Source organism: Nannospalax galili, unplaced genomic scaffold (genome assembly GCF_000622305.1).
Source record: "Nannospalax galili isolate Female #2095 unplaced genomic scaffold, S.galili_v1.0 scaffold875, whole genome shotgun sequence".
Taxonomy (NCBI): domain Eukaryota; kingdom Metazoa; phylum Chordata; class Mammalia; order Rodentia; family Spalacidae; genus Nannospalax; species Nannospalax galili.
The window spans coordinates 2,797,315-2,815,366 of NW_008337059.1; the positions used below are offsets into that span (position 1 = coordinate 2,797,315).

An 18,052-nucleotide genomic window follows, 5' to 3' on the forward strand; every position below is an offset into this window, starting at 1 on the left:
ACAGTCATAAAGCCAAACAGTAGTAATAAACAACACAACTCTCTCTCTCTCTCTCTCTCTCTCTCTCTCTCTCTCTCTCTCTCACCAACCAACAATTATCAGGATTGAAGACAATAGGAAAATATGACCCATAATGAAGAGAAAAATCAATTGGTCAAAAATGGCCTAGAAATAACAGATGACAAAATCAGTGGACTAGAACGATATTCCACATGTACAAGAAGGTAGAGGAAAACTATATTTATGGAGCTCTAGCTGGTGGTATAGGCCTATAATATCAGGAGGTTGAGGCAAGAAGATCCCAGGTTCAAGGCATATCCGGGCTACAGAATGAGTTATAGGCCAGCCTGGGCAAATTAGTGAGACTACAAAGAGAGAAAGAAAGAAAGAAAGAAAGAAAGAAAGAAAGGAAGGAAGGAAGGAAGGAAGGAAGGAAGGAAGGAAGGAAGGAAGGAAGGAAGAAACAGAGGACTGGAGATATAGTTCAGTGAGTGGAGTAGTTCAGTGGTCCAGTGTTTGCCTAGTATTGTGCAAGGTCTTAGGTTCAACCCACAGTGCTGTAACTAGAACTAAGACTACAGTGTAGTAGTTTTATTGCTATTGTACTAGAGGGACTTTACAGTGAGTGCAGAAGAGAAGACTGTGAATGTAGAACAAAGTGATAGAAACTTATCAAGATGAAACAGAGAGAAACAAGTCTGAAAAAAGGGACAGAGAAGGTGGAGTGTGGTGGCACATGGCTTTAATCCCAGCACTTGGGAGGCAGTGGCATGAGATCTCTGTGAGTTCGAGGCCTGCCTTGTCTGTATAGTGAGTTCTAGGCTTACATAACATTAGTGAGCTGCGAGAGCTTCAAGTGGCCTAATTTTTGTGCAAGTGTGTCTCCAGATGGAGAAGGAAAAGAGGAGGGGATAGAAAAAAAATGTGAAGAAGTAACTGAATACCTTTTCAAACTTCATGAGAATTAGGATGCAGATAGGAAGCCAGATGAGTGTCAAGTGAAATCTTTCCAGTCCTGGCTCCTGGATGGGGGCTGAGCACACTGCTGCTGGGGCTGGCAGCTCTTCCTTTTTCCTCTTCTTTCTCTCCTCAAGATGCTTGTCTCTTGTTTCCAGTGTTTCTTGATGTCCAGTGTTGTCCTGATCACATAGGCTATCTCTGAGCTCTAAGTCACTTGATCTTGCAGACTGTGTCACTGAAATCCTTAAGCAATTCAGCCTTTGGTGAATCTGAGCACATCTGGGGGTTTAGAGGCTTGAGCTAAAATATTCTGAGTTCTGCTGGCACAGACCTCTCAGGACTCTGGGTTCTTATTTCTTAATCCCTCTGGGTGGTAGTGTCAGAAGGAGTGTCTAGGTCAGGTTGGATGCCGTGTTCTCCCCAGGTGAGTGGTCCAACAAAGCCAGGTCCAGCATCATTCATAACTCACCTCTGCAACTCCTTTGACACAGGTCAGCTGTTTTTTTCCATCCTCTGTGCTACCAATTGTAATATAGTGATTGGATCTGATACTTTCTTTTTTAAAAAGTTTGTATTTATTAATTGTGTGTGAGGGAGTGTGTGTGGGGAGGGTGCATACCATGGTGTGGAGGTTGAGGACAACTTGAAGGAGTCATTTCTCTCCTTCCACATGCGGGTTCTGGAGCTATAACCCAAATCTTGGTAGCAAGTGCCTTTACCCACTGAGTCATCTTGGCAGCCCTAGATTTGGTACTTAATCCCCTTCCAGCCCTACATCATGTTCCCACCCTATGCTTTCTGGGCTGTGTTTCTCTTCTGACATGCCTGTCCTTGCTAAAGGACAGGGGAAGGCAGGCTGGTTTCAGACCCTTTGTTCCTGCCAGGCTGCTTCCTTCAATGCCTCCCTGGGGTTTTCAGTCCAAGTTCAGATTCCTTAACTCAATATACTAGATCTTGATTCTTAGACCGTAGTCTCTGGAAGCCATGCAGTAGAACGGTACTGTCTCTATTCCCAGCCCAAATTCTGATTAGAAGGGCCTGGGGTGGGGTTCCAGGAATCAACATGGACTATAAATACCCAAAGTGATTTTTCAAAAAGTACCCGTGTGATGGTAGTCAGATCATACTGCACAGGGTAAAACCCCCAAATAGCAGAAGGGAAGCATATGCTGACACTGTCTTCCGTTGCCTTTAGGGTCTCCATCCTAAAAGCAACCAGGTTCTAGACAGTACATATCTAAATACTTACATTTCCATTTGTGTGTTCCTGAGCACAAGAACAGGCCAGGTAACAGAGAACCCAACAGTCAGAGAACAGCTGCACCAGGGCCTCTGGGATGTGCTTCAGCTCTTCAAGACCCCTGTGATGGGCAGTCTTCTCAACCTGACAAGATTTAGAATCACCTGGGGTTTCTTTGGACTGTGAAGGTGTTTTTGGAGAGACTGAACTGAGGAGGGAAGACACCCTGAATTGGGCAGCAGCAATCCTGTGGGCTGTGGTCCCAGACTGAATAAAAAGGAGAAAGCAAGCCAAGCATTCATCTCTCTCTGCCTCTAGACTGCAGATAGAATGTGACCAGCTGCCTCATGTTCCTGCCACCATGATAGACTACATCCTCAGATGGTAAGCCAAAATAAACCTATTCCTTCTTCCTCCTTCCCTCCCTCTTTCCCTCCCTCTCTCCCTCCCTCCCTCTCTTCCTTCCTTAGATTGTCAGATACTTTGTCACAGTAATGAGAAAAGTAACTAATACAGGCTATTGAGGAGCTGTCCTTCACCTGAGTGTTTTGTCTCTATAGCCCTATTTGCTTAGAGTTTATCACCCTGTGTTGCTGCCCAGCCAATGCCTGTTTATTTGAGATGGTCTTGGGTGCCTTGCTCCCTAGGGATCCTTCCAGCCCACTCTGCCCTCACCTCTACATTCTCTGCCACCGTGTTTATTATGCCAAGAGAACTTTCTTGTTCCTTCTGTCCTTTCCTGGACTGTGGCTCATGGAGGACTGGTTCCATACAATTCTCTGGTGAATGACCTAGTCCCAGGACAGTGTCTAGAGTCCATCAATACTCACTAAATGTTGTTGACTGGAAGCAGACATTCTGTCATGTTTTTGTAGTTTGGGTTCTCCCCTCCTAATGGCTGGCAGAGGAGGAAACCTTGTACAAAAACCAGGGTGGGGGGTGAGGGGTACTCTCTAAGTATCAGGAAGGCAATGACCCTCAACTGCCAGATTCTTGGCTGAGGGGTCTCAGTGAAGGCTCAGCTCACCCTACAGAGAAGGAGGGACCCGACCCTGCATTTTCCATTATGAATTGCCTGCTGGTAGACGGCAGGCAGAGCTGGTTTGGTGGAGCATGCTTGCCAGAAGCAATGTGCCAGGCCTGCTCCACCCCACCCGTGCAGAGGGAGCAGGTGGCCTGGGCTGCAGGGAGGGGGATAGGGAGACCCACAAAGGGAGGGGCATGGGAGAGGAAATTGAAAAAGCAAAGTGGGGGGGGCAGCTTGGGGTGTGCGGCTGGCCAGGCGGTTGTTTAACGAGTAAATGTGCCAGGAACGCTAATGAGCTGTGTTCATTCATGGAGAGCTGCCTCTAGAATTGGGGGAGCCTGCCCGGTTCTGGGGTGGAGGAACCAGGGATGAGAGCCAAGTTGGGGAGCTGCCCAACTGCTGGGGAAGGGCCTCCCAGTGATGAGTTGGCGGGGGAGTCTTTGTCCTGGGTCTGAGTTGCCCTCCTTCCTTCCCTCCATTCAAAGGAAAGGCCAGGCCTTTCCAGGCAGTGACAACTTGGCTCAGGGCCTGTTTGGAACTTACTGGCCAGGCTAGTCTGGAAGCTTCTAGGGTAGGGACTAGCTCTTGGGAGCCACAGGCAAGGCTCATCTTGTACCCCTGCTACTGGCTCTCACCCCTTCCCACACCCATTCTCCTAGCCTCTCTGAGGACTCCAGGGCATATCTCCTGGTTAATCAACACTCTCCCCTTCCCCACATGGGTCCTGGCTTCTAGGGGCCTGTGAGGTTATGGGATTGGGGGAGGGGCGTACCATTGGAGCAGAAGGTGGAAAACCAGGCATCTTCAACAATCTCAGTGCTGTCTGTGACAGGCCTACTAAGTGTTCAATGCTGAAGTAGGTGCCAAAAGAGGAAGTAGAGAAGCCAAGGGGGTGGGTAGGGATGGTGCTTTGCCCCTGGGTGTCAGGGAAGAAGCACAAGTGTAAACAGCTCCAGATACTGAGGAATAAACAATGCAGACACTAAGGCATGAGGATTTTCCTCTGCAGAGGCTGAGGGTGGCTCAGAGAAGGAGCTGGTTTGCAGGGAAGAGAGGAGAGGTGCCATTTCATGTTCTGGCTTGGCTGGTGGAAGGTTCCTTAATATTGGGCTATTAATACGAGATAAGGGCCCTCTGAGAAAGCCTCCTCCCTCCCTGAGTTACTGAATTAGTAACCCAAGTGCTCGTGGCGAGATGGAGGTCATGCACCCAGTATCTGTGAATACTTGTAGTAAAGTGATCCAGAGTCTACAAGATCAGCCATGCGAGTGTGGCATACTAGTTACAGCACTGCGCCTGCAAAAAAATCTTATTCAGACGGAAAAGAAAAAGCAAAGGAAACCCCTGAGCCTTGAGCTCCAGGAGGGCCATTTGCCTCTGATTTGCTGGGTTCAAATTGCTGCCGCACTGAGCCTGGCCCCTGCTTTCCAGGATCCGTCCCTTTCTTTCTGCTTTTTCCCAAGAGGAGATTCCACAGCAGCTCCAAAGGGGCAGTTGATTCTTGAGCATCTCAGCCACCTCCATGTGCCCAACTGTGTTAGCTCCACCCTAAGCCCCACTCATGGGGCTTAGCCCACCATGACCTCAAGACCTTGTTTGGAGGGTCTAGCAGGGAGACCCTTGAAGGACAGTCCTCCTCTACTGGGGAAATCTCTTAGACTGAGTGTGCAGCTTTGGGAGGGACACACATGGAGTGGTAAGAAAGGGAGAGGACCCTCATCTTGCTAGCAAGGTCACCCAATCAACCCTGATGATCAATGGGATGATAGATGTCTCAGCCAGATCTCTCTCACATCCAGAGCTCAGGTCTCTGGAGCCCCAGGAAGCCCCAGCTGTCCTTGGTTTGGGGGAGGTGCTTCATTTTTCTGGAGTTGAAGGGAATTTTGCCCCTCACTGGGTTTCTTGTTCACACACACACATCCACAACTATGTGGGAGTAAGTAAGGTTCTTGCCCATGGTGGGTATGAGGCCTGGAGTCCTATACAGGTGGTCTGTGACTGCAGGTGGGCTGTGACCAGTTGGTAAATCTTTCCCAAACAGATCGTGGGTCTTTTGATGGCAGCACTGAGTATTTCTTTTCATCTGTTTGCACCTGTCAGATGTGGAGAAGGCCTGGTGTGAGTTGGGGGAGATGTCTGTTGAATTTCCAAGGCCTCTGACAGGCTGCTCCCCAGTGGGACACCAGTGAGGAGGCCTGGGTAGAAAACACCTTCCTTCTCTTGAGCAGGGTCTTTTTCATTCCAGCTGACTGGCTTCTGTTCCTGGAAGAGTAGAGTACTGCCATCTGGGGAGAATGTGTGTTGAGGGAGAAGAGACCAATTGGGCTAAGGCTTTTGTGTCCTTCCAAGGTTCTGCCCTCAAGGTCCCAGGGTAAGCAAGGGACAACAGCTTGGAGAGGCCACCTGGGACCTGAAGCTTCGGTTCACCAACGATTGACAAAGGAAGTATGGTGGGGCTCGAGGGCCTCTTCAGCCACTGGGTCCCAAGGACGGTGTGGGGTGGGGGCAAAAAAAAAATCCTTTTGCTTCTCTGGACTAGCAGCTGGTGCCACTGGTGCTGAAGTGACTGGTCGAAATGTGCACATCCTCGCCGTATGTGCGTGAGTGTGTGTGTGTGTGTGTGTGTGTGTGTGTGTGTGTGTGTCTAACATCACACCGGAACCCACTCCGCAGGTCTAGCCGGGTCCCCTCCTCCCCGCAGCCCCTGCCCTGCGGCGGCGCCTCTGAGGTTGCACCTTTGAAACTGTACGCCAGCGGCTGGCCAGCTGAGGGGTGGTGAGGAGGAGGGGGGTGGTGGTCCGCGCTGGGGGGAGGGTGGGGAGGAGTCTGGCTCTGGATGTGTGCCTTTCGATTGATGGATGACTGCTGGGTGGGAGCGAGCGTGCGGGTGTGAGCGTGTGTGTGTGTGTGTGTGTGTGTGTGTGTGTGCGCGCGGGGTGCGTGCGCGCGCGGGGCCTGCCCATTTTCCTCCTCGCAGCAGTCAGTTGGGAGCTGGAGGGAGACGCAGGCGGTGAGCACCGGAGAGTAGCCGAGAGTGGAGCCGAGTGCCCTCAGCCCAAGGCGCCTTCTCTAGGTCCGCGCACCAACACCATCACTGGGAGCCTCTAGGTGCCTCCGGGGGCCGCGAGGGCGCATCATCGCTCCAGCCCCTCCATCATCGCCCCAGTCCCTCGGTTATTCCGTGGCTTTGCGGCGGACGGCACCTGGAGGCGGCCCCGGACGGGGATGGTCAGAGGCTGCGGCCGTCTGGCACGCGAGCGGGACGCGGCGAGGGCACGATGGTGCTGACCCCCGAGCACGGGTCCTCGGTGAGGCTGGGCCGGCCGGAGCTGTGGCTGCTGCTATGGGCAGCCGCTTGGCGTCTGGGGGCCACGGCGTGCCCCGCCCTCTGCACCTGCACGGGCACCACAGTGGACTGCCACGGCACCGGGTTGCAGGCCATCCCCAAAAACATCCCACGGAACACCGAGCGCCTGTGAGTATGGCCTCTGTCGGTTCTCTGGAACACCCCCCGCTCAGGTTGCTCTCCCACCCAGATGCATGCGAGGACCAGCGGTGGGGTGGGAGGCGCAAGACTGTTAGGTTCTGCCGCCAATAGATAGGTCAGTGCCTTGCTGGATCTTTCTGGAGCCTGGAGCCAAGAGCATGGCTGTTTCCCTATGCCAGATTCAAAAGGCCAGCCCATCCTCACACCTGTCTCCTGTGCTCTGTACTAGAAGGCCCTTCCCACTGCGCCAGCACTATGTTCCTCCAGGGTGCCTGCGAATCCCTGCCAGAAAGCTTTCCTTTCTGGAGGAGGGAAGCTTCCCACATGTGCCAGGCAGTGTCTCCTGGACACATGGGCTTAGGTAGTTCTAAGTGGTGTGAGTCTGGAATCCCAGGGCTTTTCCTGGTCCTATGGAGCATAAGTTTCTGGGCTCCAATTCTCTCCATTGTTTGCCCTCAGAGCCTTGAGAATTCTTCCCTTGCAGGTGTCAGCAAGACCCAGCTCTTGTCCCATCCCTAGCCAGGCAGACAATGGGACATGAGGGCTTTGGGATTGGGGCTTAGGGCATTCAGCACCCAGAGAGAGGGGTAGGTGAGTCCTGGATTGGGAACTCCAATAAGGTTGTGAGAGGTCAGGAGCTGAGTGGAGATACAAGGTTAAAGACACCAACCATAATGGGTCATAAAGCCATCATTTCTCTTCCCTTGCTACTTTCTACTTTTGAATTCTTGAGGAAACTCAATTCTTTCTGGACTTGTGGAGTGTGTGGGTGTGGGTGTTTACAGACTTGTATGAATGTGTGTTCTGCTGTTCTGCAGAATGTGGTTTATGAATGTGTATTCTGCTGTTCTGCAGAACGTGAAAACCCAGCCTCTAAGCACACCTCAGGAGTGTGAAGCCATGGGTCTGTGTATGTGAGTGTGTATATATTTTTATTCACAGGTAGGGCTTTTGTAAGGCTGTCAGAGGTGACCACACCAGGAGATTTTTGATCAGGACTTTGGAGAACGTTGTGACTGCTGCTTTGAAAACGGTTTCCCCTTTCTTTCCGCACTCTTTGGTGACTGCAGTGATTCTTAGAAAGTATACAGATTTTGATAACTTTTGAGCACATTTCTTTGACTCCCAGCTGGTCAGAGGCAGACCCTGGGGAGAGCTGTTGCCTAGATCAAACTCTGTACTTTTGTATCAAGGCCAGCAATTAGTGAGCACACACTTGCCCTAGACTCTTCTTGGCTTGGTTTGAGACATTCCCGTGGCGGTTTCAGAGAATTTGCAATCTGCATGCAATCTAGTTGGGAATCAGGTGTGTGTGTGTGTACGTGTGTGTGTGTGTGTGTGTGTGTGTGTTGTGGTGTATGGTGTGTCTGGATAAAAATGGGGGTGGGATGGAGACACCAAACTGAGTTTCCTTGGGGTAGCCTGTGCATTTTCCCACATGGATCTGGAGAGGAGGACTGAGTTTGCCTGGTCACCTGCCTGGGCTGTTCCCTCTGGACAGACTCCCTGTTTCCCCTGTCTTGTCCACTGGGGTGTTTCTGCTGCAGCTGTTACTCTGGCAACTAGATGTGAGGCACACAAGCCCCTCTCCTTTGCTTTGGGACCTTGAATCTTCTACATCTTTGTTTTCTCACCACCTTGAATATTTAGGATAGTGTCTGCTTCCACTTTTATGAATTCTTTAGTCTTCTGTAATCAATGAAATGGAAACGAAATTTCCTAGGATATTGCAGAGTTGAGGGTGGCTGTTAGACACCATCTAACAGCATCTGAGTTGGAAGTCCAGCTTTGCCATGTATTGGCGGTGTATCTTTGGGCAAGTTACAAAACTTCTCTGAGCCTTTGTTGTTTCCCATCATGAAAACATAGTTCAGGATATGTTGGGTCTCTGGTTCTTGTGAGAATAGAAGGCAATGCATGGAAAAGTGTAATGTTCCAATGCTTGCTAACTGAGGGTGAGTGCCTAATGCTAGCAGAAGGAGAAATGTTTCTTAAATGTTTCTTTCTTTCTTTTTTTTTTTTCCTTTGGTCTTTTCGAGACAGGGTCTCCCTGTAGCCCCAGAAGGCCTGGAACTCGCTATGTAGACTAGGCTGGCCTCGAACTCACAGAGATCTACTTGCCTCTGCTTCCTGAGTACTGGGATTAAAGATATGTGCTGTCACCCCCAGCAAAAAGTTTCATTATTTTAATACAGCAAATGTGTACCAAGCTGGGAACTATGCTGGGTACTGATGTCCCAACAAGGAATGATTCTGTTGCTGCCTTCAAGGGGCAGATGGTGTGGAAAACTGGGCAGGGGGCCTCTACCTATAGGCTATAGGGAGGGGGCCAGACTGGCCATGTGATGGGAATGTGAGAATACTGGGGTGAGAAACCCTTTTTTAGGGTGAAAGGGCTTCTTAAAAGATGGACTGTGTTGTCAGGGTTGGTGGGTTTTGCCAAACAGAGCACAGGAAATGGAGGCAGAGGTGATCCCATGAAAACAAAGCCTGTGGCTGTGAGTGGTCTGGCCTGGTGACAAGCAGACCAACCTTTTCTTGGGGATGAATCATGCTGGGTCCAGAGATGAGAAGGGCCTAGGGGCTGGAGGGAGAGATTGGGAATGGCCAGGAAGGCCTTTCTCCAGCTTTGAGTTACCCTTGGGGATGTCTGGGTGGGAGTTCAGGGTGAGCATCTGGGAAGGCAGAAGTGCTAAGCTTCTGGGGTAGAAAGAGGGTAAAGTACTCACCAGGCAGGCCTGGGACAAGCTACTGGAAGAGGAAAAGAACATTCTGAAAGGCTTCTGTCAGAGTCCAGGCCCACCTAGAATTACCGAGGCAAGTGCTCTTCCTGATCAACATAGAGTACTGTGCAGTATCAGAGCCTGGCCAGCAGCTCCCCAGGCTGGGAAATGTCTTCTACAAAAGGCTGTGTGTTTGCTTTCTGTTTTCTGGGCAGCTTCTTCAGTAGCTGAGGGACTCAGGCAACTTTATGACCATATTTCTATAACTCTGGCTCAGACCTGTCCTCCCAAGTGGGAAGAAATTGACATTGGTTTGCTGTGAAGACTTCTGGGAAGAGGTTATGTATAGGGCCCAGTGCTGCTAAGGAAATTGGTCCAGCCACAGGGGCTGTGGGTTTGGGGGCTGGTGGAAAAGGGATGTTAAATAATTCACTGTAATGGAACAATTACAGTACAGAGTGAGGATTGGGGGAGGCGTTGGAGAAGACTAGGGAAGAGTCCTGTCTTTGTAGGGCCCAGGCTCAAAGGGACTCAGCCACAGCTATCAACTGTTAACTTTTCTTTCCACTCAAGGATCTTGACTTTCAGTTGGAATTTTTTTTCTTTAAAAATATTTATTATTTTTATTTTATGTGTATGAGTGTATTGCCTACATGTATGTAAGTATACCTGTGTCATGCAATACCCACGGAGGTCAGAAGACGATGTCAGATTCCCCTGGAACTGGAGTTACAGACAGTTGTTAGCCACCTTGTGGGTGCTAGGAATCAAACCTGGGTCCTTTGCAAGAGCAGCCAGTGCTCTTAACCACTGAGCCATCTCTCCATTAGAATGTGACAAGAAGGTATATTTTGTGGACATTGCTCTGCCCCTCCATCCTGGTACTTATATTCTAGGCTTGCCTCTGAGTCCCCTGTGGGTATAGAGGGGGAAAGGCATTAGCCAGACCTTCCCAAAGGTCATCCAAAGATGGAGAGAGGTGAGGCAGGACCTCTGGAAGGTCAGCTTGCTTTTTGCTGTTTGCCCCCAAGTCTAGCACATTCTGATGCTTGCCAGGCTGAGACTTGCTCTCTTGCCATTCTCTGTGTCCCTGGGTCTTTTTTGCCAGTTTGTTTATCTTGCCCTATCTGTGCACATGCTGTCGAGGGTCATGACTGGCCTGGGCTCTGTCCCTTGAGACTGCATTCAACAGGGCTGAATGGTTATATCCAAGGACAGATCTCCAGGGCACCCCAGGGCTGATGGTCTGGGGAACCCATTTGGGGTCCACATTATGATGGGATTGAGGCCAGGGGCCACTGAAACCACATCTGTCACCAAGGCCTGACTGGTCTTTGATCTCCTGGCTGTAATACTCGGGTCCTACAGCAGAGACCTGTGCTGAGCAGGGGAGTTGGCCCCGGTGGGGAAGAGTCTCTCACTCTTGTAGGCATTGGTGTGGTAGTCAGTGAGCTGGGCTTGCAACTGGACCCTGAGTACTGGTATTGGGTCCCAGTGGTGAGGCCCTGTTTACTCACATATAAAGGGGAAGAGTTAAGGAGAGATTGCATGTAGGGCTTGGTGCCAAGCATGGCATGTGGCTGGTATTCTACCTTCCTTTGTCCTGTGGGGATAATTCTTCCCATCCTCTAAAACCTTTACAAGGACTCACTCAAACTGTGTTTGTGAAAATGCTTCATGATTCAAACATTGGGTCTAATATTGTGAGAAGCCCACATTAAAGTTGGAGGGTTCAGGTGGGCACAAGGAAGTTAAGGAGGTATCTCCTGAGGGTTGGCCATGCTGCAGACTGCCCTCCTGGGCTCCTGCTGCTCAGAGTGCATGGGCATGATACCTGGCCATCTTTTCCCTTGGTTCCCTGCAATTTGGATGCAGGGAGAAGGAACTCTGCAGGGTGGAGGGTGGTGAAGGCATGGCTCTAGAGCTGCCTGCCTGGTGTTTTGTTAGCCTTGTTCTGCCTTTTGGAAGCCAGGGCATACTGGGCAAGCTGTGGGGTTGCATTCCCTCATTCAACAGATAGCTGCCATCTATTGAACTCTGTGTAGTGCTAGTGGAAGGAGAAATTGCCTCTCTTGAGTTCCAGAATGGCCCACTATGAGAATAAACACATAATTGCAAGTGGAGATAAGTGCTTGAGAGGAGAGCACTTCCCCAAACCCCCATTTTCTTGCCCCTAAAGTGAGGGTGATGATAGGACCTGCTTCAAAGGCTGGGACTGAGGATTAAATGTGATAATAGGCGGAGGGAAGTGCTGTATACCTCACAGAGCCTGGCAGACACACAGCAAGTGCCCAATAAATGGCGCTATTATTGCTATTAAGGTGACAGAGAGCTGTAGGGACATGAAAGGAACCTGGGGCCACCCAGTACTGGATCTTCTCTCACCAGGCCATGGCTAGAGCCCTGGATCACACCAGGATGTGCTGTCCTTTCTGGATGCCCCTTCTGCACCTGAAGAGCTGGCCATCAGCTGCCTAGGCTGCCCAAGGCTGCCAGCGAGCCCGGGGGTGCTCGCTTGAGGTTCACGTGGGGCCCGTGTGGGGCGGTGGGGACAGGCAGCTCCCATATTACTGGAAGCAGACTGGCTTTGGCAGAGTTGCCGCCTCCAGTTCTGTGCCGGCATTAGCAACTCGGCAGGGCTCTTGCTTAATGGGATTTTCTTCCCAAATGCTGTAATTATCGCCATACAAATACTTATTACCCAGAGCAGATGACTGCCGGGCCTTGGGTAGTAGCCAGGGAGCTGGGCTGCGCTGGGGGTGGAGAATTGGCTCCTGTTTTTGACAGAGCTTGCCACCCCCTCCTCTCATTTCTAGAGCCCAGCCTGAGGCCGACAAACAGCTGTTGGGCACCTGCCCTGTACATTGCATCAAGAGAGGTCCGGGTGTGGGCTGGTTCATCCTGGAGCTTGCAGCAGGGTGGGGGAAAAAGAGTAAGTCTGCTAAGACATCTGTAGGGGTACGGATTGCAGCGGCTTCCAGCACAGGCAGGCAGTGGTGTGACAATAGCCTAGTTTGAATCCTGGCTCCATCAGCTGCCACCTGGGAACCCTTGGGCAGCTCAGCACTGAATCCATTTCACTTGTGTTATGGGACCAATGATGGCATGAACCTTGGAGGGCTGTGAAGGTCAAATGAAATAATTCGTGTAAAGACTTAGATTGCGTGTAGCCTGTAGCCAGTGACCCATCAGCTTGGAGATGAGGGTGTATGGGTGGTACCTGGTGATGGCAATGGGAGAAAACGGTGAGATGGGAGGGGCTGGATTACTCTAGCCAGCGGAAGTGGGGCATGAATGGGGAAGGCAGCTAGGGTGAGGGGAAGCCAGGATAAGGGATTTGGAGGCACACAGAGGTGAATGCTATTTATTTGGGAAGGAGGGGGAAGAGCAGACCCACCTCAGAAGTGAAGACTTGTGTGGGTGAGTTACTTCTAGGAGAGAGGAGATTATGATATTGTGTGGGCATCAGGCCCAGGGTCTGTGTGTAAAAGGGGTGTAAAAGCTTTCAGTATTTTTTTTTGTTTTGAAAGTCAATGATTTTTAAGTAAATTAACCGAATTGTGCAAACATCACCCAAATCCAATGTTAGAATATTTTCATCACTCATAAACATCCTTTGTACTTAATATAATTTTTGTTTTTTTTAGAAAAGTTGCAACAGAAGTGTTACAAATTCCTGTGTCTTCTTTAATCAGATTTAGTTGTTCATTTTGTTCCATTTCCTTTATTAAATATCTATCTCTCACACGTACTTAGACACACACGCTCACATATAGCTTTTGCTTAAATTTTGCTCCAGCTGTCCTGGAACTCACTATGTAGACCAGGCTGGCCTCGAACTCACAAAGACCCACCTGCCTCTGCCTCTAAAGTGCTGGGATTAAAGGTGTGTGCCACCACGTCTGGCAAAATGTTTTAAATTTAATTTTTGAATGTGTATTTTAATTTTGCATATATGTATGTAAGTATACTACATGTGTGCAGTGCCCACTGAGGTCAGAAGAGGGTATCAGATCCCTTGGAACTGAAGTTCTAGACAGTTGTAAGCTGCCACATGGGTGCTGGGAACAGAATCTGAGTCCTCTGCTAAAGCAGCCAGTGCTTTCAACTGCTGGGCCATCTTTCTAGCCTCAGTTTTTTTTTTTTTTTGAGGAAGGATCTCATTTTGTAGTGTAAGCTCGATTTGAACTTATGATCTCCCTGCCTTGGCCTCCCAAGGACTGAGATTACAGGCATGTGTCACCACACCTGGCTTCGAGCTTTTTTTTTTTTCTGAAACATTTAAGAATATAAGCTGGAGGCACTGTAAATTTTTCCTTTAAAATTTTGTGTATTTTCTGAGAGCAATAAGGCTGTTAAAAAATTAGAAAATTCAACAATGATACAACTTCTACAACTTGTATTCTACAACTTGTATTCAGTTTAAAAAACATTTTACTTATTTATTTATTTTTTTTTTTGGAGCTAGGGTCTCCCTGTAGCCACAGCTGGCCTGGAACTCACTATATAGATTAGGCTGACCTCAATCTCACAGAGATCCACCTGCCTCTGCCTTCCAAGTGCTAGAATTAAAGGCGTGCACCACCATGCCCAGCTCCCTCATATTCAGTTTTTATCAGTTGTCTCAATAATGTCTTTTATAACAATTTTTTGGTTCAGAATCTGATCTAAGATCACACGTACATTTAGAGGTCATGGCTCTTCATCTCTAGTGGGGGTGGTGCCGCTGCCTTTCTTTGTTGTTTTGATCTTGACATATTGAAGACTGCAGCTGTCTCATAGAACATCCTTCAGCTTGGTTTTATTCAATATTTCACATTCCAGTTGTACATTTTTATTAAGAATGCTAAATAAGTGACATTACCCCCTTTGTGAGAAGTTCTACATATAATTGCATCATACAAGTTGTATCATACAACGTACATGTCTGCTGTCCCAGTATTGGTGATTTTAGTTTCTATCCCTAGGTAAGCAGAGGCTAGGCTGCTAGGCTTCTCTGTTTTCTTCTGTGTTTAACAAGTAACTTCTGGGCAGACATTTTGAGGCCATGTGTGCATATCCTGTTCTTCAGAACTTCATCTTCTGGTTTCAGCCCCCTTGGATTCATCTCTTCACTGTCTGCTGGTGTTGTACTGTAAGAACTTTCCCTTCTCCATCTGTTTGTCTATTTATAATAGTATGGACTTGTGTATTATTATTTTATTCATTGGATTCTAGTTTGTGGCCATTATTTTTTATTTGATGCTCAGAGTGTCTCAGGTTTGGCCACTGGGAGCCCCTACAAGATGATCCTGTGTTCTGTTAACAGGACCTTTTGATCGCCTGCCCCAGGGGTTTTGAGTGGAGAGGGGCAAGTATGAATGGTATTTTAAGGAATTTGGTTGCTTGGCTTTGGTGTGGAGAATAAGTGGAATGATCTTGGGTGGGGGTGGGATGGGGGTGGGGTAGGGTCGGGGGAGCTGGCAGTGGGGAGAAGGTTGGTTGTGGTAACTGTGGTTTCTATGATAGAGATTTTGCTGTCACAGCTGTAGTTTTATTCTTTTTTTAATTAAAAAATTATTTCAAAATAATTTTAGAGACATGAAAGAATTGAATAAAGAATTCAGAGAGAAAGAGCACTGACTGCTCTTGCAGAAAATCTGGGTTTAGTTCCTAGCACCCACATGGTGGCTAACAACCGTCCATAACTCCAGTTCCAGGGAATCCAACCCTCTCTTCTGGCTTTCGTGGGGATTACATACATGTGGTTCTCTTACATACATGCAAGCAAAACACTCATATACATAAGATTAAAAAACTAAAAATTTTAAAAAGATTTGACAAGACAATAATAGAGGACATGTTATTTCAAAATGGTTTAGATACATGAAATAGTTGAATAAAAATTCAGAGAGATAGGCCTTTAAAAAGCCAAATAATTGGCTGGGCATAGTGGCGCACGCCTTTGATCACAGGGCTCAGGAGGCAGAGGCAGGTGGATCTCTGTGAGTTCAAGGCCAGCCTGGTCTACATAGTGAGTTCCAGGACAGCTGGGGCTACAGGGAGCCCCTGTCTCAAAAAGACCCCCCCCCAAAAAAGCCAAATAATTATAGAGGTCATAAAATGGGGAGTAGTAGGGCAGGGGTAGAAAGGGGGAGGGGTCTGAACAGGTCTGAATATGAATACATTGTATAAGCTTCTTGAGTCAATGAATATATTTTCGATGTACTCTTCAACTAACTAACTTCTCCGAACACTGACTTTATAACCACAGTAGGGTTAGCCAATTGAGAAATTAGCACAGTTGCAATATTCATTTTTTTTTTCTTTAGCCTTTTTGAGACAGGGTCTCCCTGTAGCCCCAGCTGGCCTGGAACTTGCCATGTAGACCAGAGATCCACCTGCCTCTGCCTCTGAGTGCTGGGGCTAAAGGTGTGCAGCACATGTCTGGCTGCAGTTGCAATATTCTTAACTATGCAATGGACCTTGTTCTGCCTCTTTTTGCCCATAGATGTCCCCTTTAATACCAGGATTCCACATTGCATTTAGTTACCATCTCTCTTCAGTGTCCTTCAGTCTAGGGCATGCCCTTTGTCTTTCTTGATTTTTCATGACCTTGACTCTTTGCAAAGGTTACTAACCAGTTATTTTGTGGAAAGTTCTTTAGTGGGTTGTTTAGTATTTTTCATGTTTTGAGTGAGTCCATGCATTTTTGGTAAGAATGCCACCAGGGTGATATGTTCTCAGACTATCCTGTGGGTATGTGACAGCCACATGTCTTGTTCTGGCTAAGATGATATCTGCTAGTTTCTCCCTTGTAGAGTGATCCTCTTCCCATTTGCAAAGTAGTAAGTAGTTATGGGGATGATACTTTGACTATCTAGTATCCCACATTTCCTTAAAGTCTCACCTATGAATTTTAACATCCATTAATAAATCTTGCCTTCAATAACTATATCTAAATGTGAGTCTACTTCCCCATTCCTTCTCTATTTATTAATTATAATTCTAATTATTCTATAATTATTAGTTAGAAAGGAAGAGAATTGTATGCTTATACCCTCTCCCTTTTGAAACAGGATCTCACTAGCCTAGAACTTGGTATGCAGCTCAGGCTGACTTCAAACTCATAATCTTCCTGCCTCAGGCTCCTGAATGCTGGGATTATAGGCAAGTACTACCATGCTTTGCTATCCCACCATAACAGGGTGGTTTATTTGGTGGATGCCTTAGAGTTTGACATCCCTGTGTGCATGTATCTCTTGTCCTTATTATCTGGCACATGGTACTCAAAATGTGTTTAATGAATTCCTTTTTTAAAAAATCTACTTTTGATGAGACATTTTGTGGGCTCTTTGCTTTAGAAAATACCGTCATTGGACAAACTGAGTAAGGCTCTCAGAGATGTCCACATCTGAATCCCTGGGACATGTATGTGATTGTGTTATCTCACTTGTAGAGGGGACTTTGTAGATGTGGTTAAACTAAGGATCATGAAATGGGATGGGGGTTGATCTTGGGTCATCTAAATGGGCTCTGTATCATTACATGTCCCTCTAAGGAGGAGGGAGGGCTAGAGCCAGAGAGGTGATGTGATGACAGAAGCCAGAGGTTGAAGGTTGGTGAGGAAGAATATAGAAGCCAAGGGATATAGCCAGTGAAATGCAAGGAAGTAGATTGTCTCCCAGGGTGGTCAGAGGAAGGCAGCCCTGCCAGGGCCTGCACTTCAACCCAGTGAGATGAATCATGGACTTCAGTGCCCCTCCCCGAATTGTGAGGTGGTAGATTTGGGGTGTTTTCAAGCTGCTAGGTATATAATTCCAGCAGTGGTAAGAATCCTCTATCCTAGTCACTGTGGAGCTCTGACAGAGGCTGAGGCTGCACAGGGAGAGGCAGTGGGGGTTCCACCCTGGGAGAGGGATCTGTGACTGGAGTACAGTCCTGGCACAAAACTCATATTCCCAGGCCCATCCCAGAGAGGCTGATTCAGTAGTCTTTGGCAAAGGTGATCTCAGGAGGTACAGATTCAGGGTACACAAAATGTGATCTGGAAGGACTGCTTGGTGTTGGGGGTCTCCTGGTGAAGAAAGCACACAGTTTGAGGCCATAGAAGGACTACTTCTGCTTCAGCCCACCCTAAGAGGGTAGGGGATGAGGGGTGGTAAGGAAAGGATGGCACAGGTAGGAAGGGCTGTGCTTTGGGTGGGGATCACTGGATGGAGCTAGAGAGGAGGGCCATCAGCCTTCTGAAGATGAGGGCCAACCAGGCTGCTGGCACAAGAGAGCAGGGTCACTGCAGACTAACAGCTTCCTGGGAGATGTGAAATGCAAGTAGGGGCAGATGGCTGGAAGTAAGTGGGTGGTGGGAAGTTTGGACAGGAGAGGACAGCATGGAAGGAGCTCAGGTGAATGCTCCCAACAAGTTGCTTGTCTGTGGGAGCAATGTGTGGGGATGCTGCCTGTGGTGGGGTTGGGGAGGGCAGGCCATGGGCTAGAGAAGGATGGAAGCGAAGAGAGACATTTTGATTTATAGTCCCACCTCTGATGCCAGACTCTAAGCAAAAGTGCTTTTTCTACATCCTTTTGCTCTACAGCCCTGAGAGAAGTTTTACTTAACCCAGCTTTGCAGATTTAGA

At 48.5% G+C, this 18,052-nt stretch overlaps 1 protein-coding gene across 2 annotated transcripts in view; it reads left to right on the forward strand.

Moving 5' to 3' along the window:
* Window positions 1–6,196: 6,196 nt before the first annotated feature.
* Window positions 6,197–18,052, forward strand: part of Slit1 (slit guidance ligand 1) — a 160,165-nt gene continuing 148,309 nt past the window's right edge. The window contains exon 1 of one of the 2 annotated variants that reach the window (XM_008831987.2): window positions 6,197–6,702. In XM_008831987.2, the coding sequence (XP_008830209.1) occupies window positions 6,506–6,702 (197 nt within the window). In that variant the 5' untranslated portion in view covers window positions 6,197–6,505. The remainder of the gene's footprint in view (window positions 6,703–18,052) is intronic. The other variant, XM_029563049.1, reaches the window with a different exon arrangement.